At 37.9% G+C, this 26,276-nt stretch overlaps 4 protein-coding genes and 1 non-coding gene across 5 annotated transcripts in view; 2 read left to right on the top strand and 3 right to left on the bottom strand.

The window, feature by feature from the left end:
• The window catches only part of LOC125242614, a 43,962-nt gene extending 36,984 nt beyond the window's left edge, over positions 1–6,978 (bottom strand). The window contains exons 1-6 of the mRNA XM_048151417.1: positions 6,851–6,978; positions 6,229–6,362; positions 4,260–4,381; positions 3,401–3,558; positions 2,826–2,988; positions 138–244 (exon numbers count right to left, since the gene is read on the bottom strand). Of these exons, the coding sequence (XP_048007374.1) occupies positions 138–244; positions 2,826–2,988; positions 3,401–3,558; positions 4,260–4,381; positions 6,229–6,362; positions 6,851–6,925 (759 nt within the window). The 5' untranslated portion in view covers positions 6,926–6,978. The remainder of the gene's footprint in view (positions 1–137; positions 245–2,825; positions 2,989–3,400; positions 3,559–4,259; positions 4,382–6,228; positions 6,363–6,850) is intronic.
• LOC125242615 (frataxin homolog, mitochondrial) lies at positions 6,851–7,927 on the bottom strand. The gene is made up of 2 exons (XM_048151419.1): positions 7,565–7,927; positions 6,851–7,239 (listed from the first exon to the last, which is right to left on the bottom strand). Exons 1-2 carry the CDS (start codon positions 7,847–7,849, stop codon positions 6,994–6,996), a joined length of 531 nt encoding a protein of 176 aa, XP_048007376.1. The 5' UTR covers positions 7,850–7,927; the 3' UTR covers positions 6,851–6,993.
• Positions 7,928–8,379: 452 nt separating this feature from the next.
• On the bottom strand, positions 8,380–19,685 carry LOC125224904 (carbonic anhydrase 1-like). The gene is made up of 7 exons (XM_048128410.1): positions 19,550–19,685; positions 19,133–19,357; positions 17,770–17,930; positions 16,678–16,764; positions 16,310–16,537; positions 12,229–12,353; positions 8,380–9,079 (listed from the first exon to the last, which is right to left on the bottom strand). Exons 1-7 carry the CDS (start codon positions 19,572–19,574, stop codon positions 8,878–8,880), a joined length of 1,053 nt encoding a protein of 350 aa, XP_047984367.1. The 5' UTR covers positions 19,575–19,685; the 3' UTR covers positions 8,380–8,877.
• Trnaa-ggc lies at positions 13,731–13,802 on the top strand. Its single transcript has one exon. It is a non-coding gene; the product is annotated as a tRNA-Ala (tRNA).
• Positions 19,686–20,081: 396 nt separating the features above from the next.
• LOC125224989 lies at positions 20,082–22,059 on the top strand. The gene is made up of 2 exons (XM_048128506.1): positions 20,082–20,509; positions 20,789–22,059. Exons 1-2 carry the CDS (start codon positions 20,127–20,129, stop codon positions 22,032–22,034), a joined length of 1,629 nt encoding a protein of 542 aa, XP_047984463.1. The 5' UTR covers positions 20,082–20,126; the 3' UTR covers positions 22,035–22,059.
• The last annotated feature ends 4,217 nt before the right edge of the window (positions 22,060–26,276 follow it).

Raw genomic sequence — 26,276 nt, 5'->3', positions numbered from 1 at the left:
CGTTTTTTTCTTAGACTGTAGCTGTCTATACGGAGTTACATATGTCTTTGTATTAAACTATAGACGAGTAAACTTAGGTGGTATAATAGGAACATAAATTTTTTATAGAGCCAAAAAAAAATGGTGTTCATTCTTACCTGGCAATAACGAACGGTTAGAATAGTCAAAGTCTCGTTCAGCATTCCAGCGAATATTCTTTGTGCCATTCGTGGTGGCACCGTGTCCCATAAATCCTTGCGGCTACCTGTAACAGAAATAATCTATGGGTGACTAGTAGCGAAAGGCTAATTAAGGTAAGGTGTAAGGTAATGAGCAGAGCCCGGAAAATCCATAGCAAAACAAAAGACTGTCGCAATCAAACTAGGGTGAGAAACATTTTTTTATCGATATCGATAGTTCTAAATATGAGAAGAAAATGGCCCACCAAATGAAAAAAAAAATTTTTATAAATAATTATACAGGTACAGATGAAATTTCTTCCTCGAAATCCACGTCAGTACACACAGCAGCACTTGACATCTTATTGGGTTTGTTATAGTAATAGGAGTATATAATCATTAATTTTTCAACAATCTCTGGGAGAAGACTGTTTCGTTTATCACTGTAAACCCATTTATGTATACTAAATGAACGTTCGACTTCACTCGACGTCAAGGGAGCAAATTTATAAAACTCATTGTAATTGGTATGATGGTCGGGTCGGGTAAGATTTTCGGATATTTCTCGTAAATGGTCATAATCAGGATTTCGGTCCAGTACGGCTTCAAATTTGCGTATCACCGGTAAAAGTTTACTCCAGTTTACGTAACAACTAACAGTGTCCAGAATGAGGAATGATTCCGTAATAGACAAAGTTGAACATTGTAACTGTTCTAATAATTATAAAATAACGTACGTACGTAATAACATATCGGTATGATTTTTTTTAGACAAAACTTACTCGATATCGATAAAAAAATGTTTCTCACCCTAGTTTGATTGCGACAGTCTTTTGTTTTGCTATGGATTTTCCGGGCTCTGGTAATGAGTCTGATATTTGCGCGACCGCCCGCTTCCATAGTGACACGTTTCCGGTTCACTTGAACCTAAACTCAAATTACCCTATTGCACAGTACAACATAAGGTCAAAAATACATATACTCGTAAACACCTAAATTCAATATAAACTAACACCAAAACACCTTAGTCCCAAAACACCCTAAAAACAAAACGAACTTATCTTGATTATGTACTACTCCCACATCACCTAAATGTCATAAGAGTTAAAATTCGGATCAAACGAATCCCATAATAGACTAATTCTAAAATACACCATTCTCTAAAATAAAACAGTTTTAAAACACGCTAGTATCAAAACACCCTAAATTTTTAAAGCTCACTCCTAATTCTAGAACACTTAGTACAGTCAGTAGCTGAAGTTGACACACCCTTATTATATTTACAATAAAGTCGCGTCTAGATTGCTTTCATCGTTAGGATATTTTGAGACTAGCTTGTTTTGAAACTATTGTATTTTGAAAATCGTGTAGAACATGAATCGTGTATTACGGGAATAGCTTGTTTGGGCCTTCTGCTTTTATGACAGTAGGCGATCGTGATAATAAGTATATAATAGAGATAAGTTCGTTTTGAATTTAGACTTTTAGGGTGTTTTGGGACTTGGATATTTCGGTGTTAGGCTATTTTGAATTTATGTTTATATGAGAATATGTGTTTTTGACTTTATGTTGTACTGTGCTATAGGGTAATTTGAGTTTAGGTTCCAATGAACCGGAAACAGTGACACCAGTGGACGCTCACTAAGAAGGCTGTGCATATGGTTCGAGTGGCACAGATAACCATGGAGCGCGCCATGATTGGTATCAAGATGCAAGATCGAGTGAGGAATACCGAGATCCGTCGTCGCACCAAGGTGCAAGACGTGGGTTTCGTTATTACCAAACTAAAGTGGAGTTGGGCGGGACATGTTGCTAGGCAGAGTGATGGCAGGTGGACAAAAATATTAACGGACTGGTGGCCGCTTACAAATGTAAGGAATGCCTGGCATCCGTTGGCTCGTTGGGTCGATGACATCCGGAAAATAGCGGGTCACAACTGGATGAGACTAGCGCAGGACCGGGAAAAGTGGCGTACTAGGAGAGAGGCCTATGCTCAGCAGTGGGCGATAAAAGGCTGATATGATGATGATGATGATAGTGATACGCGTTCCGCTACCGCTTCTGTCATATGTGCATAGCGCTTGTAGGTACCATTACCTACCTTTCATATACAGCCACCAGCTTCGCCGTAGTCTCGGTGGCATTGGAGCGACCACCCGCGTCTTGCAACACATAAAGCGACACAACGCGCGCGTGCAAGTCCAGTACGCGCTCCGCCACCGCTTCTGCCATGTGTACGTAGTATTTGTGCCATTATTGGAGTACCTATTCCTTTATTACCAACCGTTCATATAAAGCCACCAGCCATGCACGCTCGCTGTAGTCTCGGTGGCATTGGTGCGACCACCCGCGTCTTGCAACACATATAGCGACACAACGCGCGCGTGCAAGTCTAGCACGCGTCCCGCCACCGCTTCTGCCATGTGTACGTAGTGTTTGTGCCATTATTGGACTACCTATTTCTTTATTACCAACCGTTCATATAAAGCCGCCAGCCATGCACGCTCGCCGTAGTCTCGGTGGCATTGGAGCGACCACTCGCGTCTTGCAACACGTATAGTGACACAACGCGCGCGTGCAAGTCAAGTACGCGCTCCGCCACCGCTTCTGCCATGTGTGCGTAGCGTTTGTACCATTATTGGAGTAGGTACCTATTCCTTTACCAACCGTTCATATAAAGCCACCAGCCATGCACGCTCGCTGTAGTCTCGGTGGCATTGGAGCGACCACCCGCGTCTTGCAACACGTATAGTGACACAACGCGCGCGTGCAAGTCCAGTACGCGTTCCGCCACCGCTTCTGCCATGTGAGCGTAGCGTTTGTAGCATGCCTGTGAAATAAATGTGAAATTCACTTGCGGAGATCGCAACTTGTAAGAGTACTATTACCTACGCCTATCATTTGGTTTTTCTGGTTATCTCTCAAATGTAAATGTATTCATAAACTACAGACAACAATGAAGATTTTTTTAGAAATACTATTTTAATAATACCTATTTATAATGACTGCGAGGATGAAAGACGACTTCATAATTTACCTTCATGCGTCTAATTTTGGATGGAGTCGCACAAAAATAACACAACATTTTTAGCAGATAATTAGAATTACATATATGTACCACCATACCAATATTTAGAGGTATCATTCAGCCTGAGCTGTCAATATAAGGAAATCTGCAGAGCATAGACATACCTAGGTACATACATTATGGTCCCCTTACACAGATTTAAGTTATCACCTACCTGCAGAGTCGCATGTCTCTCCGAGCTACCCATCTCCTCAGTATGCTGCAGATAGCAGTAGAGACTGTTCCTCAGCAACGCCGCAGCACCGAGGGTAGACGTCAGTACTGGAAGATCCGCGTGATCTAGAGCCTCTTGGGCTAACATGTGAAGGTGCTCTGAAAATAACAAGTCTGGTATAAAATCCTGGTCACGGCACCAAAGTATAAACTTAACTCCACTCTTTTAATCAAATAATTACTCATAATCTATCCAAGCCTGCCCACTATGCCATCAGCAAAAAATAATTAAGGTTGTATTGGGCTGCGACCCTCGCTTTGTGTCGTATCTAATCCAGCAGGTCGCCATTTCTGTACAGCGGAGAAATGAAGAGGGAATAATAGGGGCCTAAGAGTTGGGTGCGATTCAGGGCGTGTTATCTTACTCGTAGAATAATTTAAGAGGTGTAAACAATAAACGTCTTTAGATTTTCTTTGTTATATTTTAATATGATTTTCTTTATTCAAGTATTTATAGTTATTGTCTTGCGTGAAATTGTAATAAAAAAAAATGGGTTTGCATGCATAACTGCCATCAATCAATAAATAATAAATATTATAAGACATTCTTAATACACAGATTGACTGAGGCCCTCGGTAAGCTCAAGAAGGCTTGTGTTGTGGGTACTCAGACAACGATATATATAATATATAAATAGTTATATACATAGAAAACATCCATGACTCAGGAACAAATATCTGTGCTCATCACACAAATAAATGCCCTTACCGGGATTCGAACCCGGGACCGCGGCGCAGCAGGCAGGGTCACTACCGACTGCGCCAGACCGGTCGTCGTAGTCGTAGTCAATGAATATTACCTAATAACAAATCAGCAGATTTGACAGCAAGCTGCACGAACTTGTCGGGGTCCGACGTCTTAGCCACGCCTCCCTCCGTACTCTCGTCTTCACCTGTAGTCACGAACATGCCAGACCCTTGTCTGAAATGAAAACATTCCCGAATGTTCACTTCACTAGCTTTAATAAAAGTACCTACCGAGGTATTAACCAAGAATTTCAGTAGTTAGGTATAATATAAAGTGAAAAATGAAAGCTAGTTCTCTTATTTGATGCGTGCGGACATAGCGATATGTACAAGTAGATAGGTATGTACAAAATTACAAAATACTGGGCTACAAAGTAAAGCAAATACGTTACAAAAGGCATAATTAGTGTGGCCATTTTCGAGTCACAAGAAAAAACGTGCCTACCTACCGATACTGCGATAGAATATACCTAATTCATTAAAAATACACCCTCCGGTTTCTTGAGGACCATATTTTAGTATTTTTATTTGGCACTGAAAAACTGAGTGTATAATACACAGAGCCCTGTTTAACAAATATCTAGAGGAAGAGTGAGGAGTACATTGTAATGTACATTGGGCCTCACGAGGCTACTTTTATACATACATAGGCAGAGGTTCCTATTCCATCTCTTTTCTTTGTCATATAAATGAAAGAAATGCGTACCTACTACATTTACAAGTACCTAGGTATGATTTACTACTGAATATGAATAAATATGTTAGATAGAAAATAAAACTCAAATCTTAGTAATTGTATCCACCTGGAACTAAAGATGAACCGCTCAAGATCTCCAAACATCACATGAACATAAAAACAAATGAATTAATAACATATTTTACAATGGGATATTACTTACTGACAATAAATAATTTATTTTTATTAGAAGAGTACATCTATTCATAATAATATTTTTTGTTGCTTGTCCTAGGGCACACTAAAGGTGCATAGGGCCCCCACAAGGTCCTTCCACGCTTTTTTTTTTGTTCATAATAATGTATGCCACTTACTCGATCAGTATAGCATTACAGTCTAAACTGCAATTGCTTCACTGTCTCTCATTTTCTCTTAAAATAATTAATTAAGTAATTATCTTTTTAGTAGTAAAAGTAGCTGCAGTGTGAGCTGAAAGCAGCCACACAGAATATCACAAAATAGTTCCTTTTCCATAAAACCATCATTATCACTATCAATTATTTTTTTGATGATTAAGTCAGTCAATGTGGCTCAGTGTGTGGGTCAGTTATTGTCGATGTGGCTCAGAAAGCGGCCAAGCTAAAGCGGGACTGGGCTGGACACGTCTGCCGCGTGCCGAGTGATCTGTGGGCTAAGATTGCCACAGTAGCAACCCGGCCTAACGCGAGGATCCGGCAGACCCCGCCGGCGATGGCGGGACGACTTGTATTGCTTCCTTAATAACTGGCCCGAAACTGCCCGAGATCGGGAAGATTGGAAAAATAGGGGGGAGGCCTTTGCCCAGCAGTGGGACACAACAGGCTCCTAATAATAATAATAAGTCAGTCAATGAATACACCTATTCATTTCCTTATTTTTCCTATAATAATAATAAATAAATATTATATCTTACACAGATTGACTGAGTCCCACGGTAAGCTCAAGAAGGCTTGTGACTCAGACAACAACATATATAATACACAAATACTTATGTATATACATAGAAAACATCCATGACTCAGGAACAAATGTCTGTGCTCATCACACACATAAATGCCCTTACTGGGATTCGAACCCGGGACCGCGGCGTAGCAGGCCCCTGCCTACTAGGCCACTACCGACTAGGCCAAAACTATCATTCAGTAGACTATACCACGATGGAATAATACAGTTCCGGAATGATTTTCTTCACCATTTAACATATATTCAGTCAATTAATTGCAGCAACAGATTACTATAGTAATCCATGGTATTTTTTTATATTAATATATGTATTGTGACATAGCCTAAAATTTAACATTTCTTACTTGAAAGCAATGGAGAATTCTTCTTCTAGCCAAAGAACAATCTTCACAGAAGCAAAGGAAGCATTTCTAGGGAAGTCGAGTCGACCACCGACCACACCTTTGCATACAGATTCTGATAGGACTGTGTGGTTTTTCTGAAATGTATTAAAAGATCAATTGAAAATCGATAGCTCATAAAATCCCCTAAAAAGACAGTGATTTATTAGTTATGTGAAAACATCTATACAACTAGGATATCTATTTAAATTTGAAAACATCTAATTTACACATTGTATCAAGCATATAGACAAAAAAAACATTCAAAGTCATCATCCTCCTTGCGTTGTCCCGGCATTTGCCACGGCTCATGGGAGCCTGGGGTCCGCTTTGACAATGAATCCCAAGATTTATGCCAAATCTGGCAAAATTATGGGCACTAGTTTTTACGAAAGCGACCGCCATCTGACCTTCCAACCTGAAGGGTAAAATAGACCTTATTGATCCAACACCACATAGAAACAACATCCTGACAAATTTTTGAAACTCGGTTACTATACTGATAGACTTACAAACTACTACATAATAGACAATGATTCAGAAATGTGAAACCTAAATAAACATAATTATAAACTGTGAATCTTACCTCATAATACTCAATGTCTCTTTGCAAGAGAATAGGGATGCGGTCCATAATATTTCCATCTTCAATAACCTCCATTTTTAATAAAATAAAACAAAGCAATAACAATAAATAACTATACTTAAAAAATAAAAACAAAATAGACTTCACACACTGTGGGCACACTTTTTAAAATTTACACTTTCCACAATTTTGGATATTTCACTTTGCAGTAGTTGGTGTAATGTTACTCCATCATGCTTGTACACCCAGTAGCCACCATTTTGAAGTATCAGATCATAGCGTTTAGGTCCGGACACTGGAGAACTCAACCAAATCTGTTTGTTAGGTGACTGTCGGTTTATCACATACGTTCCATAGGAATTTCCAAGAGCTACAGTTAAAACACCATCCTGAAATATGGTAAAAACATATTAAAATGTAACTAATTCATATTTATTTACAATTTGAAATAAACACTCTTTGCAGAATTCGAATTAAAATATATAACAATGCTGGTTATTTGAGTCAAAAACTTTGATACTATTGCCATTAAGTATACAGAAAAAGCTAATAAAAAATAAAATTTAATGGTAACTGTCAAAGTTTTTGAGATAAAACAACCAGTTAAGTAACACAAAGAAGTTCATATTAGGTTAAAACCTCATTAATAACATCTCGTTGTCTGTGGTATTTCAATATTTTTTAAAAGTAAACATTAAAAAAAACATAGCTTACACTGTATGTTATATCAGCGCCTTTTAAATGTGTTGCGTCTTCAACGATTTCTTCAAAATAATCACACAAGGACTCCAAAGTTTCAGTGCAGATTTCTTCGTAAACAACTGGGTCTACTTCAGCGATTTGGGCACTATCAGTGGAGGCAGGAAACCGAATTGATATGACAGGAACAGTATAAGTTTTCACTAAAACATGTTGACGCAGCAGCAACGGAGACAAGGTATTGATCCGGCGAGTTTGCCGTGCCAGCCATCGGCTGGTACGCAAGATATTTCTAAGCATTTTCTAACTTTGTGTGCCGTAACTAAGTTCGCAAGGTTATGTTCAATTACTTCGTTTTGAATCGTTTGACAATGACAGAACTCCTTCAACTCCTTGACCAAAAGTCACTTTGATGGTTTTGGCGTTTAAAAATGTTGCAAGGATAAATTCATAATTCCCCATAATTTCCCCATTTAGACAAATTTAATGGAGAAAATAAGTCTTTTTTAACGTGATATATTGCTAACGGCCCTAAAAAGGCCAAAGCGATTGACAAAAATGTACTGCCACAGGGATCATGATTCACCTGATTGACCTCTTCAAATAAAGTACTGACAAAATAATATTTTTTTTAGCGTTGCATTCAGGTATTGATTCCTTTTGCTTTTAATTGAGGCAAACGTAATAAGCTTTTTTAATACTAAACAAGTGTCTCCAACTCCCACTGGAACTCTCTTATTGGATGACTTTAGTTCTCTTTAATGACTATAATTTCCTACTAACGTTACAATGACGATAAGAAACGACAAGAAAAGAACTTTGAATAGTTGTGTAGTCATGTAGTGTTTATAATATTCAATTTTACAACAGATCATAATAATACTAGTTTTATCCTATTCACGTGGAATATTTTTTACCATGACAACATTCTAATCTACTTTGTGTTGCCATCTATTAAAGGGATAGCACACAACTTTTTACGTAAGTAAGTAGTTACCTAGTTACCTGAATATGCTGCAGATGGCGCTAAAAATAAGAACAGAAACTTTACTAACAATCAAAAAGAAACTTTACAGCCCTAATTTATATTGTATTATTCGTTGGAAACACTAAGTTTGTTTCACCTATTTTCAGTCAAGTTTAGCTAGATTGTTTTACCAGGTAGGTAGCAAACTAAACCTACCTTTAATATAAGATAGGTACTCCATAGGTACTCGAATGCGGATTGTGTTCCTACGTCGACGAGTTCACAAGTAGGTATTCAACATTTGCAGGTAGGTTAGGTATTATTAATACACATACACATTATTACTAGATAAGTTTTACTATCACGCAGCGGTCGCCTCTTTATTTTCTCCACCCTCCTGTTCATTTATCATTTCGGTAATCATATACTCGTTTTGGGGCGGAAGCATCCACCACTTGGTTCTGTATTCTGGTGACAATATCGAGATCGATCTCTCGGGTACTCTTGGGATGGGCAGAGTGGAATTATAAAGGTTCCAATGAGGATTTATGGACCATATGTGTCTGAAAGAAAAGGTTAGGTAAAATTACACGATTATGTGATGAAAACAATGTGGAAGTGTTTACTAGAGAGAAAGTCTCCAATTGAAGATCTGTTCGTTACGCTTGGTTTATATTATGTATTAAATTATTATCGCTATGAGCTCAGTATGTCACGCCAATACGGAAGAGCGATTGAAAGAGCTACGATACGCTAACGAAGCGTAAGCGATTGTAATTTTAGCTAGGTGCCGAGAAGAGACAGCTATTCTAAAAAAATATATAGCTTTTCTAAAAAAAAATATAGGTTATATATAAAAGTTAGGTGCTTAACCGTGAAATTAAATATATAACAAACCACCAAAAATACAAAACACGACACGTTTCGCCTCTCTACGACGAGGCATCCTCAGGACTCAAATCGATACCTCTGGGTTCAATTGGCGTAAAGGACATTTTGGCGAAAATGAGTTATATATACAGTTTTGTTCAGAATTTCAAGCGCTATCGATCTGTGTAGTTAAAATTTCGATATCTCTTAAAAAGTTGCCTTTACGACCAAGATTTTCTACTATGGACTTGCAAAAATAGCTTTTCTGAAGGGGCGTAAATATCAAGTCATTAATTATAAATTATTATTTGTGTCGTAAAGGAAATCTACAAATAAAAATATAGTCGTAAGTCACCTTTTATTGCCCTTTAAGCCCTTACTTTTTAAGGATCACTTTCTATAGTAGTGTGGTAAAGTTGGGCGTAAAGGACAAGTTTTTTTGTTCTTCGTCCTTTACGACCAGCACTAAAAATATTTTATCCGCAACTGTAATCGATATCATTGGGTTCAATTGTCGTAAAGGACATATAATGCAGGTTTCCAAGAGAAAGATAAACCCACTTTTTTGTTTTTTTGGCCTATATTTGTGACGTGTATAAGAAAAATATGCAGATTATGAGTATCTTTAACCTAGTGTAACAACCGTAGTGATAAACTAAACGATTTAGAAGATAGATGGTTGTAAAGGACACGTCAAAAGATATTAACGTCCTTTACACCCATGATTTGATAGGGTCGTAAATGACGGTCTTAGATGATTTTTATACAAAACCGGGGCGTAATTGTAACCGAAATGGTACAAATAAATAAATAAATAAATATTAAATAAATATTATAGGATATTCTTACACAGATTGACTGAGGCCCACGGTAAGCTCAAGAAGGCTTGTGTTGTGGGTACTCAGACAACGATATATATAATATATACATACTTATATACATAGGAAACATCCATGACTCAGGAACAAATATCTGTGCTCATCACACAAAATAAATGCCCTTACCGGGATTCGAACCCGGGACCGCGGCGTAGCAGGCAGGGTCACTACCGACTGCGCCAGACCGGTCGTCAAAATGTTGTGCTAAGTTTACAATTAAAAACTGGAAAAATGTGTCAAAACGTACTTAATATGGCATAGAATAGACATTAGTTTAATGTAGTGTATTATTTATCTAAGCTATCTTAGAAACAAAAAAGAACAAGACTATTTTATATCCAGTTTTGTAATAAAGAAACAATATTTGCTTAAAAACGATCTACTAATACTTTGGCAACAAGCTCAAAGTTATTTTTTTAGTATTCGCCGCTGTTGAATAGTCAGTAGGTTACGCATTCAGCCTTTAATTCTAGCGGGGAAACGCTTTCGTAGTATTATTATACTGCGACGAGATGTAGGTAATTTAAAAAAAACACTATGGTAATCAGGGTACGTACCCACAACGTATGCACAAACGCTCACGATAATATCTATTTCGTAGCTATATATTTTTTTCGTAGCTATAGCTATAGCTTTATCGCTCTTGCGTATTGCACCAGACTGCATTTTTGTCGGCGTCTGGCGTCGACGATTGCCATTCAGCTACGCCGCCAGTAAACTTTAACAGTAGACTATACTAACATTTAGTGCGACAATAACAGGTGCGTTTCGCTAGCGAATGAGCGTTAGCGTTTGGTGACTTGGCTATGTACCCACAGGTACTTAAAGCATTGACTATAATATTTCTAGGATTGAACTCATAATTAAGATTATTCTTACTTAACAGGTTAAAGACTAAATAACAATCTTCTGTTTTAAAATTATCAAAAATATGCATCAACATAGTAGGTAGTCTTGACTACAGTTACTATTATTTATTAGTTGGTCACAGTTTGTATACGCGTCTTAACGTGCGTTTATAAATTGGTACTTAACTCTTAGTTATTCTTAGAACTTCTTTCTACTTTATACTTAAAATTATTGTCGTATTAATATAGTCTACTGTTCACAGTTGCTGATTAAAGTTTACGTGATTACCATTAGTGTTTTTATATTTACTTAAACTACGAAAGCGTTTCCCTGCTAGAATTAAATACTGAATGCGTAACTTATTGAGAGTTGAGACAGCGGCGAGTACTAAAATAATAACTTTCCAAAATACTAGATAGTTTTTAAGCAAATGTTGTTTCTTTATTGCAAAACTGGATATAAAATAGTCTTGTTCTTTGTCTCTGCTAAATATTTAGATAAATATACACTGTAACACTATTGTGGCTATTCTATGCCATATTAACTACGTTTTGATACATTTTTCAAGTTTCTCAATTGTAAACTAAGCTAAAAACAGTTGCCATTTGTACCATTCCGGTTACATTTACGCCCCGAATTTGTATAAAAATCATCTAAGACCGTCATTTACGACCCTATCAACTCTAATTGTTCAAAAAAATCGTGGGTGTAAAGGACGTCCATAGCATTTTGACGTGTCCTTTACAACCATCTAACTTCTAAACCGTTTAGTTTATCACTACGGTTGCTACACTAGGTGAAGGATACTAAAAATCTACATATTTTTCTATATACGTCACAAATATAGGTCAAAAAACAAAAAAGATATAAACATTTTTCTAAAAAAAAAGTTGTTTTTTGCTTCTCCTGAAAACCTGCATTTTGTCCTTTACGCCAATTGAACCCAAAGGTATCGAAATGCTAAAAATGTCCAGCAACGGAGATGAGCAAAGTAGGTAATTAATGTAATTGTGTTTAACTCTAACTATGTAGTATGGGTTTCCGCAAAGTAATGCCAGACTCTATTCTTTTTTGGGTGGTTGGTTGGTCTTAGTTTACCCCTATCGGTGTCTAACCTGTCTAAAAATTCGGGTGGGTTGTCATCATCAGGCACGAAGAACTTGCCCCGTTCTTGCAGTGGTCTGAAGTTGCCGAGGTTGGGCTCGTCCCACGGGTTCCAAAGTTTACGGAACTCGTTCATCTGAAACATGGAACAAAGTACGGAATATATTGCTTTTGTTGCGAATAATTACGAAAGTGGGTAATTAAAGTGGAAAGGGAGTGTTATGTAAGGAAGGAAGTTTCTAAGAGTTTTGGTTAACCGTTTCTCTGTGGATGACACGCCTGGCATGCCATCAATGTTTTTTGAAGTGTGGCGTGAGACACGTGAGGTGTGTAATTTTAAAATGGACAAGTTGTTCGCCGCCACCACAGTAGGTATAATAAAGAGTACTATCGTACAATATGGCCACTCCCGCTCCCTGCTGAAAGTGCCGCCCACCTGCTCTCGGTTACCTCACAGTTACCGCCTGTCAAAAACGTGAACAGTCGACCTGTCATATTATTATCTCACTCATACAAGCATGGTACGCCTTCACCTAAACGAGCTTAGACTGTGTGCTAGGAACGCGCCTCTTCATATATTTGATCGCCAGTGTCCGAGGTGTGCCGCCGCCACAGCGTAAACTTTTCGGAAATGGAACACGCAACGAAAGGGTTAATCGAACGAGCGGCTTAGGGGACATATCCTCCTCATGCTCTTTAACTGAGCTTAGTTTCATGTCCAAGCATATTCATATTCGAAGCAAGCATAATATTCTATTCTATTCCAGAAATAGTACATTACTGCAGAGAGTGCAGACTTGCAGAGGCCGGGAAGTCAAATATTACCGGCCGAATAGTTATAGACGACTGTCCGACTGAGGGTAGCGAGGCTGAATAAGGATACGAAGAAGGCAAGTCTTATTTTTCGCTAAGACGTACGGTTTTGGATTATAATATTTATTAGCAGCTTTACAGATTTCTTTTATTTTTCACTAGAAAAAGTTATCTGGTGATAAAGATATATTTTTTCAGGGAGTATAGGTAGGTATATTTATTTTTCGAAACCGTGTGTCACAAAAATGTTATAATCAAGTTTTCGTACACTTTATACTTAAACCTCTTACATGACAATACGAGGTATACCTAATTAACATCAAACAAGAAAGTTCTCTCAAATTGCTCCGCCTGAAATGTGATACTTTAGAGCGAGAATTTGTTACGAATACGAGCGTAAAATGCGACATTATTTCATTGCAAGTTTGAGGAAAAGTACATACATTAAAGCCTGTGGGTGTGTAGCCGAATGGCACAAACGCTCACGAAACGCTCACGAAACGAAACGCTCGTAGATATCTACGAGTATCACTATCGTTCATGCGTATTGGCGCGAACTGTCGCCCAGACTACCTTTCGCGGCGTTTCGTTTTCGTTTCGCGTCGCAGAAATGCCATTCGGCTACGGCATCTGTCCAGAGTCCAGACACATATGACTACACACACAGTCGCAATGGTTAAATTCGCAGTCATGGACGGATGGTCGGCTGGCGCAATTGGTAACGCATTGGACCGGCAATCCAAGGATGTGGGTTCGAGTCCCACGTTGGCCAGAGTCGATCACTGTTGATTTTTTCATTGCGATTGATGTCTGCATTTATAATTTGCGACATATGACTAATTGTCAGCAGGGCGCTGTTATTCTGATGTATGGGGTGACAGTTCAGGTACCTATAGTATGAAGTGTGAAGAAATAGTTCTAATGAAATTCCGCAACATGGGGCGTAGTTATATATTTTGGGTCAGGCTTTACGATAAAATACAGGTGCAGAAAAGAGGAAGGGAGTATTTTATATCGACACGATTTACGAATTTCCTCTTCGGCCTTCACACGTGTATCGTTCTTCAGTATAGGTAATACGATACAAGTGCGAAAAAAAGGAAGTTCGAAACGAGTGAGACACGAGTTACGAATTTCCTTTTTTGCACGAGTACCGTACGACATTTTTCAGTACAGATGGTCCTCCAAAGTATCAACATCGAATTACCTAGCAACCAATTGTTAGTAATAACCGTCTCTGATTGGCCGATAACGCGACAGATAAAAAAAAATGTGTTTCAGATGCAGGAAAATTTGCCAGGTATCGCAAATTAGTATAGAAATTGTATGAAGTTCTGTTTTTGAAATTATTACAGTTAACTAAAGTCAACTATAATGAGCTTATTATAATTGAGTCGGAACTGCCATAGAGTATCCAACACTGAAAAGTTAGCACTTATAAGTTAAGTCCTAATTGACAGATTACAGTCGACAAGTAGAAAAAATATTTTCCAAGTAAGTACTAAGGCTGGTTTTAGTGTCACGCGGATTTCCGCGCGCAGCGATCCGCGAGACTAATTTGTACGAAGTTTTTGTTGTCGTCCGCGCGGACCTGTCCGCGCGCCACTCTAACGGCCCAGTCACGACATTGGTCTAAGCGCGACAGCGGTGAGCGGCAGCCATACATTGGAGCGAGACACAGCGATGGGACTTTTCATTCGCACATATGGCTGCCCATAGCTGGGCATTAACTCGTTAATCCGTTAATCGTTAATTAACGAAGTTAACATTTCGATTAACGGATTAACTTTTAAGTTAACTTTAAAAAATGTTAACGGATTCGTTAACTTCCGTTAAATTTCATAGAGTCCGTTAATCGTTAATCCAGCACCCCAAGCGGCTCGCTGCGCCGCGAAAACCACGTTCTTACTGTAAAAGCCCGTAGTACGGCAAAACCTAGGTAAAAGCAGATCCGTCGGTTATAAACAGTCTAAAGACCAATTGGCGACTTTGGATCACTTATTCGAGATCTTCTAAATCTTATTAGGCGTGCTAGATCGAACACTAACCTGGGAATAGAGTGCAATCATCAAGCAGGACAGACAAATCGCGCAACCGACGCATCGAGTTAGAGTCCGGCGCGGGCCTTAGATTACTCTACCAAGTTATCGTGGCCCACAGCATCGAGTTGTCATCTGAAATCTCAATCTGAAGAACCGACGCACCACGATCGCGGCCGCATGAATGGCCCAATAATTTACCAATCCGAATTAAAACCTAGAATTTAGCCAACCAACGGCGGTAAAAGCCCGAAGAGACCGTAATTATTACATTTCGGTGTTTTACCGATTGGCATCACAGGTTTTAATGGTTTTTGGTGCCGCGATTAGACCAATGTCGTGGCCGGGCTGTAAAACGCTCCCTGAAGTTAACACATACATAATTAGTCCAGTGCGGATCGCTCCGCGCGGTCGGTCCGCGTGACACTAAAACCAGACTAAGTAAGGTTTGTACGGAGAAGCGGGCGTCTTATTTCCTCTTAACTACATAGACTGCCGTCTGGATTACGTCGCCTCTTAAGACGTTTGCTTCTGTATAAAGTATAGACATTTACTACGAAGTAACATTTTACGAGCCTATGTTGTACCCTATAGTGATCTAACTTAATTAACTTGTACTACTAGTTTACGTTACTTACGCTACTACAAATACTGACTTTAGCACTGTATACTAGGACTAAATTACTTTCACAACATGCATTTACCGGTTATAGTTATACTGATTATCTTTATAGTTATACTAAAACTTTCTTTATTAATATAAACCCTTTTATGTATGTATTTATGTGTGTATGTTTATCTATGTTTGTGGTTATACTTTTTTATGTATGTGTATTTGCATGAGTGTTTTATGTTGTTTGGTTGTATTTAAATTCTACTTCTCATATTTCTTAGAGCCACCTACCATATATTCTGATTATATTAACTCCAGTACCCAAAGTTGTCTGGAATAGATCGCTCTTAAGCTTAAGCGATAAAACCACCTGTTGTTACCTCTGTTTAATTGGTTTTTGTTTTCTTGTGCATTACTTGTAAACTATGTGAGGTGCGCAATAAAGAGTATTGTATTGTAATTATCTGATATCCCACAAACTCTGCTGACCATCCGGTTTAGCCGGAGTGAGAATCGTTAAATCCCAGTCTGGCTCTATAGCGCTACTACAGAAGAATTTAAGGAAGAGCTGATTAGGTCTACGGCTGGTTGGCTAGTTAAGTACCCTGTATTTATGATGGTACTTGCCTGTTCGAAAGATGCAAACATCGTCACTCTCGGTACTAGCCACCTGACTGTATTGATCTCTCCCCTTACTGTTTCCAATCTTCCCCAGTAAAGGAAGTAGTCTTCATAAAACATCGGCATTAGAAGCGACATGGGGTAAGGCCCTATGCGGGTCGTGGTTCTGGCCGCCCGGCATCGAGGGAATCCGTCAATCACACGCTGCAAGCGCACGTCTGGGTTTACGCCATACTGAAATAATATATTATCGTAAATTACATATAAGTATAATTCTATAAAGTCTCGCCCATTCTCAAGGATTCTTTGATCGGTAACAATGGTTTTATTTCAAGGCAGGTGCAAAGAGTATTAAATATGTACGATAGATGTACCTTTATCACGTAGCAGACAACCACAACACCGTCTTCGTACTTTAATGCCTCTTGTTGTGTCATATATTGAGCCCGGAAATATGTTACCTACAAAATAAATAAACACGATTTGCACTCGTTATTTTAGAACTAAACGGGACTTAATCGAGTAAACACTTACATTCTACATAAGAGTACATAATACAGTAGGTTGGGTACATAATACACATTAATTGGCTCGACGGAGTATCTCGCTGCGACATAGATCACACGTCTTTTCCTAATTGTATCAATGACACAAGGACAAGGACAGGTAGTCTATCTCGCGTCAATCATGGACTAGCCCTGCTGATCCTAAGAAATATCACATTACAATTGGTACCTACAGGTAGGTATACATTACAGACACGTTGATGATCGTTATCTCAGTAAGGTTTTGACACCGAACGTTACCACGGAAAGACACATAGTTCTGACATGGTTCTAAGTGAATTATGACGATTGTTACTTATGATGATTTGATGATATAGATTTTAATTTTGACATTTCAAAAGTGAGATAGGAAGAGAGATATTCGTTATCTTAAAATTATTTCGACGGATTAAATATCACTTAACACTTAGACCACTGGTGACCGTAAGGCTGGCTCGTTCCTCACTCAGCGCATTGCAATCGCCATCCAGCGAGGAAACGCAGCCAGTTTTATGGGCACACATTAGGCACTGGCAGCGACTTGGGAGACATCTGTGGATACAATGTAATCCCACTAACTAGGTTAAGTTAGGTTTTGTTTATTTTTAATGTTATTCTTTTGTTTTGATATTTAATGTTTCGTTATCTTAATGTATATCATAACATTACGGACTGTTGAGGTTACATTACATACCGCATTGTACCTAATAATAATGAACTCCTGTGCAAAATCTCGTACCGTATAAGGGTCGATGGCACCAAACCGTCTGTCACCGCTTTAGCATTCGTAAACATTTTTTTGTATGGGAATTTCCAACAGATTTCTGCTGAGTAGCGTTGAGGTGTCCGTTACCTGTGGTTGATGCAACTGGCCCTAAGTCAGTTATTAAAAATGAGGTAAGAGGTAAGAAACATTCTAACCTGCATTTCTGCAGGGTACCGCCTCTTGTCGACTGTGTGGTCACTGCCTTCCATCATGTTGGCTCCCCAGTGGAAATGGACCTGTGATATCACATGCTTGTCCCTGAAGCATCCACCTTCAAGGTATGGACGTTCTGTCAACCATTTTGCTCCTAGTAATACTGCAATGTACGAAGTAAATAAACATTCCTACATGCATACCTAAGTATTTTAATAATTGGTTAAATGATAAGAGGACGCATCTAGCTCAATATTAAGAAGCTACCACGAACCATGTTCAATCTACGATTACACTTTGGCGACAGAATATTTCATAAAATGTCTTGCTTATTTGTAGATATATTCACATAAATTTAAATTAACCTTTGTTTATTTAGCTAAATAATATAAGTATCATATCCCATAAAAATACAAGAATTATAAAAATATAGCTGTTCAGAAAATATGCTGTCACTCACATGCCTAGAAGCTTGATGTGTCCATTAGTATAGTGTAGGCGGTGATTATTTTTGGAAAATTCTTTATTCAATGTATCCGAAATTTCATAACGTTACGTCCATATAAGATTGCATTTCTACGCAGTAAATATAATATGACTGATTACGTGTGTAAAAATAAAAAAATATTATATGTATCTTATGTAAAATAAAAATAATAATGTAGCCTGCCCTGCACAACTAGCATGTCAGCCGCGTAAAAAATACTTGCATAACATTACATTTACAGTCCATTTGCCAGTAGTTTTGTTCGCGACTGGCATGTCAGTATGGTAGCCGAATGCACAAACGTTCACGAAACGCTCACGATAATATCTCTTTCGTAGCTATCTATCTCTATCGCTCTTGCGTATTGGCGCGACAGAGCCAGACTACATTTCTGCGGCGTTTCGGTGGCGTTTCGCGTCGCAGAAATGCCATTCGACTACGGGGCCAGTTGTACTACAGTTATATGTACCGCAGGCACAATCCATACTAATATTATAAATGGGAAAGTGTGTGTGTCTGTGTGTTTGTCCGTCTTTTACGGCAAAACGGAGCGACGGACTGACGTGATTTTTTAAAGTAGAGATAGCTGAAGGGAGGGAGAGTAACATAGGCTACTTTTTGTCTCTTTTTAACCCCCTATTTCCCTAAAATGAGGGGTGGAAGTTTGTATGGAGCATTCCGAATTTAACGCTTGCGAATCCATGGGCAAAAGCTAGTACAATATATTTTTGTGCATTTATGTTGGCGTGAGATTTCAGGGTGTGTTCAATGGCTAAGCACAACAAGTATAAATACGAGTATAAACAAAAATCCCAGAACACAAGAAATATTTAGTACCTAACACGCTATTGTAAATCCTGAAAAAAGTCTGTCCTTACTGGTAAAACCGGTGTTGGTCAACTTTATTTTGTGAGCATACACATTAAAGTTGTACCATTTTAGTTCCGGACACAAATAGGTCATAGCGCCGGTTAAAGATACATCTATAGGTGTCGGCATCTGGCCTTCAAACTGGGCCCAGTAATAGAGCCAGTCTATAGTGCCGAAGGGAGGTTCATGCTTTTTAGTGTCAATAGGAACAGGTTTTGTCTCTTCCTCTGGTTCTGTAAAGAACAATTTAGTAACTACATTGAATTTACAGAGCAATACCCAAGCCACTATATCCAGTTAGTTTCTGTGTACATTAATTCTTAATTACTACTACAATGCAATACAATGAACATCTTGCATGACTATGTTTTGAGTGAAGATAATTTTCCCGTTGGGCAGATAGTCTTAAATTAATTTCTACATACCTGTTTGCTGTTGCTGTAAAGGCATGCTGATATTTTTTAAACGGCAATTAAACAGAAATTTTAAATATAAGTATACTCTTAGAATTTACGCCTAAAAATAAATAAATAATAGTTCAAAAGTTTGTTTACATTTTAATTTGACGTTATTGACAGCTTTAGAAAAACCTAATTACTAATTACATTATCTTGTGCAAAAGTGTCAATTATTTGTAAATGTTTGTCAAACCTACGTGGTAACATTTTTCACAGTGAGTGTTTATATGTTTATTAACTCTTTGGGTTATTAAAAAATAATATATACGTTCAATTCATGTTCAATCATTTTGAAAATAAAACTGTCAAAATACATCAATAATATCGTGACATAATCGTGACAACATCTATATATGCCGTATTGGCGCAGAACATAATAACAATAGAAATTTCTAATATGATACCCGCTCAACAAAAGCAGCCAAAAACATATCCGGTTGACCCAGATAATGAATTACTGGTATGGGAAAAATGGATAACAATAAGAAAGGAAGAAACAACGAAACTGGCGAAACAAACCCGACGGCCGCCTGCTGATTTAGTTATGAACTTGTACGAAAACGTCCGGCCGGAGAGAGAGAGAAAAATTGCTCTTGAAGAATCTAAAATAGCACAGAAAGTTGGGGTAAGAGACAGTTTGTGGGAGCAGTCACAAAGGTTGAAACGAAAATGTTACTGCGAGCCAAAGTTGCAACAAAAATGTTACTGCGAGCCAGTTTATGAAATACAGAGGACACGAGCTGAAATGGGTCGTCCTCGAATAATTGAGCATATTGACGTTCCTGCTGAAATTAAAGCTACGGAACTGGGTTTCGCTGGTGTGCATCATCGAGTACAGTTCGAAAATTTAGATACTGATTACCACAAGTACAGAGACAGGCGAGAAAAAGAGTTGCAGAAAAGTATTTTGAAAATAGATCCATACAGGTATGCAACAATAAATATTAATCATTTATTATCTTAAACTAAGAAAGAACGGTAAAATAAGAGAATCAAATGGAAACGGCTGGAAGGAGCTTGCTGCTTGAAATAGCCGCCCAGGATCATGAAAAGTGGAAAATTCTTCTGAAAAGCCTATCTGCAGGATTACTTTTAATGGCTTTTTTAAAAACATAATTATAAGCATAAGTATAATTAAACAGCATTTTTGAATTGATCAAAATACGAATTAACATTCTTATATATGTATCAATATTTTTATTTCAGGCCTCAAATCCGCGATTTGATGGTTAGAGGTATCAATCCACCGCCACCGCCACCAAAGAAACCATTATTACCTAATATAAAAGAGGTTCTTGACAATAATCCTGCTTGTGATAATCTCCATGACGTATACGCCTTAAGAGTAAACAACACAATTTTTCTTAAAGAAGCGCCTGAGAAGAACTTGGCTGATTTAAAGCGAAAACAAAACGAGCCGTGGCACGAAAAATGTACTTCTTGGACATATTACTTTAAAACTCCAGTAGCCAGGGCTGGCAGAGCTAAATTATATCTTCAAAATCTCGGCACTGTTACAATTAGATATTGCTGGAAAAAACTGAAAAAACTTATTCCCTTTATACCCGAAGAAGAAGTGCAAATGTTCTTTTTTAATAAAAATGAGGATGTATTGACACCTGGTCAAGAGAAGCATGTTTCTTTGACGTTTGTATCCGAAAAACCAGGTATATACAAAGAATATTGGGAATTAAGTATATGCAACGTCGATTTCTTCGATACTATTACAGATAAATTTACGGTTAATTTACTAGCCGACTCTAAAGAACATTACGTAGAAATAAACGCGGCAATTGCACAACTCAAATCACAAATCGACATCAAGGCCATCCAATTCGACGCTCTGCAATTAATAAATGACGCTATATCCAATGCCGTTGCTATTCAACCGCAAATATATCCTTACAAGAATTATTTCCTAGAAGCTGAAATATTTATCATGAAGAATCCGGTTTGTTTCTATCACCAAACGGAGGTAGCAAAGATGAAAGATTATTTTACAGAAATGACAGGAGGCGATGAATGGGATTTATCTATACGAAGTTGGAGAGAGCAGATGATAAAAAAGGAGTTCGATGACAGGATGAAATACTATGAATTACTACGAACATCCCATAGTGATTTCTTGAAACCGTGGTATGAAGGCGAAGATATATTGAAATCCAAATACCGTGCAGTGACGCTGTTATTGTGTCAGTTAGCTGATGAATTTGATTCGGAGCACGATCAAATTTATAATTCAGTAGAAGGTCAACCGTTAGAAGATACTACATACACGAGTGTCCCAAGCAGAGAATCAGTCCCCGCAGATCAAACAAACATTGATATGATGCGCAATTTATATTATATGAAAATGTTCGAACATGTAGGCGATACTATGAAGGCGTGTGCTGGTATTCTTAGTAGTTTAGATTTAGACAGGTGGATTGAATTCGATTTCTGTCGTTCATAACTGTTTAATATACTTAAAAACTTAATGAAGCCTTTTTAAATGTGGAAATCTGGAGTAAACTCCAGAAATCCATAATTATAAGCATATCCGGTAAGAAATCTAGGCATTGTCATGGATCAAACCTTATCTTGGGTACCCCATGTGACGGAAACTAGCAGGAGGCTCTTTGCATCATTGCACTCGCTTCGCCGTCTCCAGAGCTTCCTTCCTGTCCACACGAAAGTCATGTTAGCCCACTCTCTGTTGATTCCCATCCTCGATTATGCGGACATTGCAACTCTGGACCTCACTGAGGAGCTACTTGACAAACTTGAGCGTTTGCAAAATGTTTGTATTAGGTAGGTACATATTTGGCCTTCGCAAATTTGACCACATCTCTTCTTTTCGCTCACAACTCAAATGGCTGGCGATTCGACGTCGCAGAGACATACATGTTCTGTTCTGTCCCTTCTGTTTAATGTACTTTTCTCTCCTTCCTCTCCCCCTTATCTCTCTGAGAGATTTAAATTTTTAGCAGACGGCAGCGGGCACCGCCTTCGTTCCAGTGCCGATCTCACCCTGTCTATCCCGCCTCACAAACATGGATCCTATGACAAGTCCTTCACAGTTTACTCTGTCAAATTATGGAATTCATTGCCACCTCCCCTTCGACAGTGTCAATCGGTCGCATCGCTAAAATCGAATTTAAAAAAAAGTTATGGCTTTCGGACGCATCTTAATCTAAAAGATGTTTGCGGTTAGGTAGGTTGTGTATGTATGTAGGGTAGTCATAAAACTGTATTATAATTATGTATAACGTATTTATTTATATGATTTAACGTCTATATTGCTATAGTTTGTAGGTAAGGTATAGGTTTAGCTTAGGAACGTCTACCGTCTCCAATTCTCCTTTAACTGCTCTAAGGTTAACTGGAAGAAATCCCTTAATGGGATAAGTTCGCCTTTGTACAAATGATGTGTGTGTTCTTTTTTCTTTACTGTGTGTGTTCTTATCTTTGTACAATAAAGTGTATTACTACTACTACTACTTTAATACTAGTGAAACAACTGGAGCAAGTCTACGATTTGGAAGCTGGTGGCAAAGGGTAAGAGCGTGCAACTTCAAGTCCGGAGGTCGCGGGTTCAAACTCCGGCTCGTATCAATGGGATTTTCGACACTTCTGTGTGAAATGTCGTTTGATATTTAGTAGTCGCTTTTCGGTGAAGGAAAACATCGCGAGGAACCTGGACTAATTTTATTCATTCATTCATAAAAATCATAAAAACTAGTTCCTACGTCGAATTTTAATCATGCGATTAGTTGCGAAAATGGATTAGAGTGCAGGTTCCTATGAGCCGGGGCAAATGCGTGGGATAACGCAAGGAGGATGATGATGATGATGATGGAGGCAGCCTACGATTTTTTGTGATACCTACTGTTGAAACTGACAAGTACTAATAAACTGTTTTCGATGACTGAAGTGTTCGAATGTAGCTTTAGGTAACATACCTATTCTAAAAGTAATTTAAATTATTTTCGAAAATATTGTAATTTGTATTTTAAGTAGTCAATTAGTCACACTAACTATTAAACGATAAACGGAGGACGCTGGTTCGATTTCAGCTCGGGACACTTGGAGGCCTTGGTCACTTTTTCTTTGTATACCTATGACATTTATTTCATGTTTATACATATAATTTTATCATTTTATTATACTCGTACCACGCTTGCGGTCTCAGGTGCTTAGAATTATTAGAAGTCTTTCATGATTGATGAAATAAATGATAGCTTAACTCATTTACTAAGTGGGCTATTTACATCTATTGACATTTGGACCAGTGAATTACGAGCGGAAGCTGCTTATTCAATTATCAAAAAGGTTGTTTTCATCGCTTGCCTTTGGCCAACTGCGGGTGTTCAAATTTAATCAGTAATTGAATTCCCTTGTTACCATCGCAGTCAATTACATTTAACATCCATTTTATATACTCTCCTTTCAGGGTTTTGTGAGTAAAAGAGAATAAAATCATCTCCCATCAGAAAGACAAAACTGAAATAAATAATCGCCAAGTTCGATATTGAAACATGAATTGGTCGTTTTAAAAATATCCATATTCTTGGGTGCTAAGTTCTCTGTAATAATTAACCCTGTTTTGTATTTGAGTATTTAATTGGATTGGTTTTAAATGATAATTTATTTTAGTAACTTACTCGAATAAAGCATCCAGGCTTTGGCCAAAATAAAATTTTATTTGATTTGAACTGAATTTGAAAGGCTAAAAATTTAGAGAAATATACTTACTTGGAAAGTTTAGCTACTTTTGATTTACTTAAATTCTAAAGCTGCTACTTCAGAATATGTAAAGGAAGACGAGGGTTCACTTTCCATGGTTGCTCGCTGCCTTTCAAATACAATAATATATTCTGTGAAAACTTTGCCCGAAACTATTTTACAATGGTAAATATCTCTTAACGAAGTTTCTCTTGAATAACAACGTTTTCTATTTACGTTGAAATTTCAAGAGTTACATTTATATTATAGACTCCGAGTTCTTTGTATTTTGAGCCCATATCCCATATCCTACAGTCAACTTCTACGACACCCACGAAATTTCGGTCACCACACTATGCTGACACATTTCCCATTCTATTTGGCCTATCCCCGAAGTAAACAGACCTGTCAAGATAAACTGCTTCATAATCAACAAGATATATTGTATCATATTAAACTAAACAAGTACAATTAGTATAAATAAGTCATCATCATACAGTCTGACACTAGCAGACGTGACATCCGTATCAATTCTTTACAACATTAATCAAAGTTTCTATGTTTAATATTACCATATGTTATGATATAGGTGATGTATGTCTAAGTTTATAAAATGCGTGAAGCGACACGAATGATAAATAGTTTGCCATGTAATGTAGGTAATTCATCACACAAATGTGAAATATTTGGACTAAGTTATCTGTCATGTCATAAGTATAGGACTATTATGCATCGGGATATTTTGGGCATGTGACGAACTCTAGTGAAATAGGAGACTTGTCAGATTATCAACACATTAATAAATTTGATTTAGTTAAAGTTTTACAGACATTTTTTCCTCACGTTTGTTTGGTGAAAAATGTTGAATTCCACTCGGTGGAAACATTTGTTTAACCTTCGTGTCTTGAAACGCTTGCAAAGTTCGAGATTCCACATTTTAAACCACTCGCTACGCTCAAGGTTCAATTATATAATCTTTCGCTTCTTCGGATCTCAATATTGGCACGTATTGTTATTCAAAAACCATTAACAAATAGCTATTATTATAACATCTACCTTTACTTCTAGCCCAATCTTTAGTTAATAATATTATATGAGTGACATGAAATTATTTTAACCATTGAAAGTTTGTACGAAATCATCGGTGGGCGTGTCCGACTCGCACTTGGCCGGTTTTTTTTTTATAATCCTTGATGTTCTACTTAACTTTTCTATTGTGTTACCAAGTAAGCGAAAAAAAATCTGATGTATAATTTTCTTTGTTTAATTAAATTATCACCTATTGTTAAGTCGTTCTATTGTCAGTGAAAGTGCGCATTGTTTGCCTTTTGATCACATGAGAACTTAATTTCGAATCATCGATTTCTACCAATTGAAGCTGTATTTAGTTATTACGCCGATATTAGACAATAGTGAAACCCATCTTGCGTCAAACATTTATTTCCAAAATTTGGAATTAAATCGTAAATTCTGGAGAAAGTTCGGCTTTTCATCAAGTTTCATAATAGTACTTAACAATAAAAATTTTATGTCATGCCAAGTTTTAAATTAAGGCCGTATTCGCGCAATGATATAACAATATCACAACGATATAATGACTATCACTATCAGTAGGTACAGTCGAGTTCATAAATATGTGTACATTTTTTCACCTTATTGCAAAGAGTTAAGTTGAAGAAATGTACACATATTTATGAACTCGTCTGTACCTATGTCCTATCTATAGTATGTCACACTCAAGTCGACGCGCATGTAAATTTTGACAGGGCGTGAGTACACGAATGTCGATTTCGGGCCCCGTAGCCGAATGGCATTTCTACGACGCTAAACGAAAACGAAACGCCGTGAAAGGTGGTCTGGCTCTGTTGTGCCAATACGCAAGAGCGATAGAGATAGATATCTACGAGCGTTTCGTTTCGTGAGCGTTTGTGCCATTCGGCTACGCACGCAGTTCCGACGCCGTACCGTCGCCGCACCGCCGCCGCACCTC

The sequence above is a fragment of the Leguminivora glycinivorella genome, chromosome 3, assembly GCF_023078275.1.
Source record: "Leguminivora glycinivorella isolate SPB_JAAS2020 chromosome 3, LegGlyc_1.1, whole genome shotgun sequence".
NCBI lineage: Eukaryota > Metazoa > Arthropoda > Insecta > Lepidoptera > Tortricidae > Leguminivora > Leguminivora glycinivorella.
The sequence above is the reverse complement of the archived record's forward strand: the minus strand, read 5'-3'. Positions and strand labels throughout refer to the sequence as shown.

Bases quoted from the DNA above. Each gene is read 5' to 3' on its own strand.
- LOC125242615 (XM_048151419.1), bottom strand. From the start codon at position 7,849: ATGCTTAGAAATATCTTGCGTACCAGCCGATGGCTGGCACGGCAAACT. The intron at 7,240-7,564 runs GTAAGCTATGTT...ACCATATTTCAG, and splicing joins GCGCTGATATAACATACAGT to GATGGTGTTTTAACTGTAGC.
- LOC125224904 (XM_048128410.1), bottom strand. From the start codon at position 19,574: ATGCCTTTACAGCAACAGCAAACAG. The intron at 17,931-19,132 runs GTAAGGACAGAC...CGTACATTGCAG, and splicing joins GACCAACACCGGTTTTACCA to TATTACTAGGAGCAAAATGG. The intron at 16,538-16,677 runs GTACATCTATCG...ATATTATTTCAG, and splicing joins TTGTCTGCTACGTGATAAAG to TATGGCGTAAACCCAGACGT.
- LOC125224989 (XM_048128506.1), top strand. From the start codon at position 20,127: ATGAACTTGTACGAAAACGTCCGGCCGGAGAGAGAGAGAAAAATTGCT. The intron at 20,510-20,788 runs GTATGCAACAAT...TTTTTATTTCAG, and splicing joins TTGAAAATAGATCCATACAG to GCCTCAAATCCGCGATTTGA.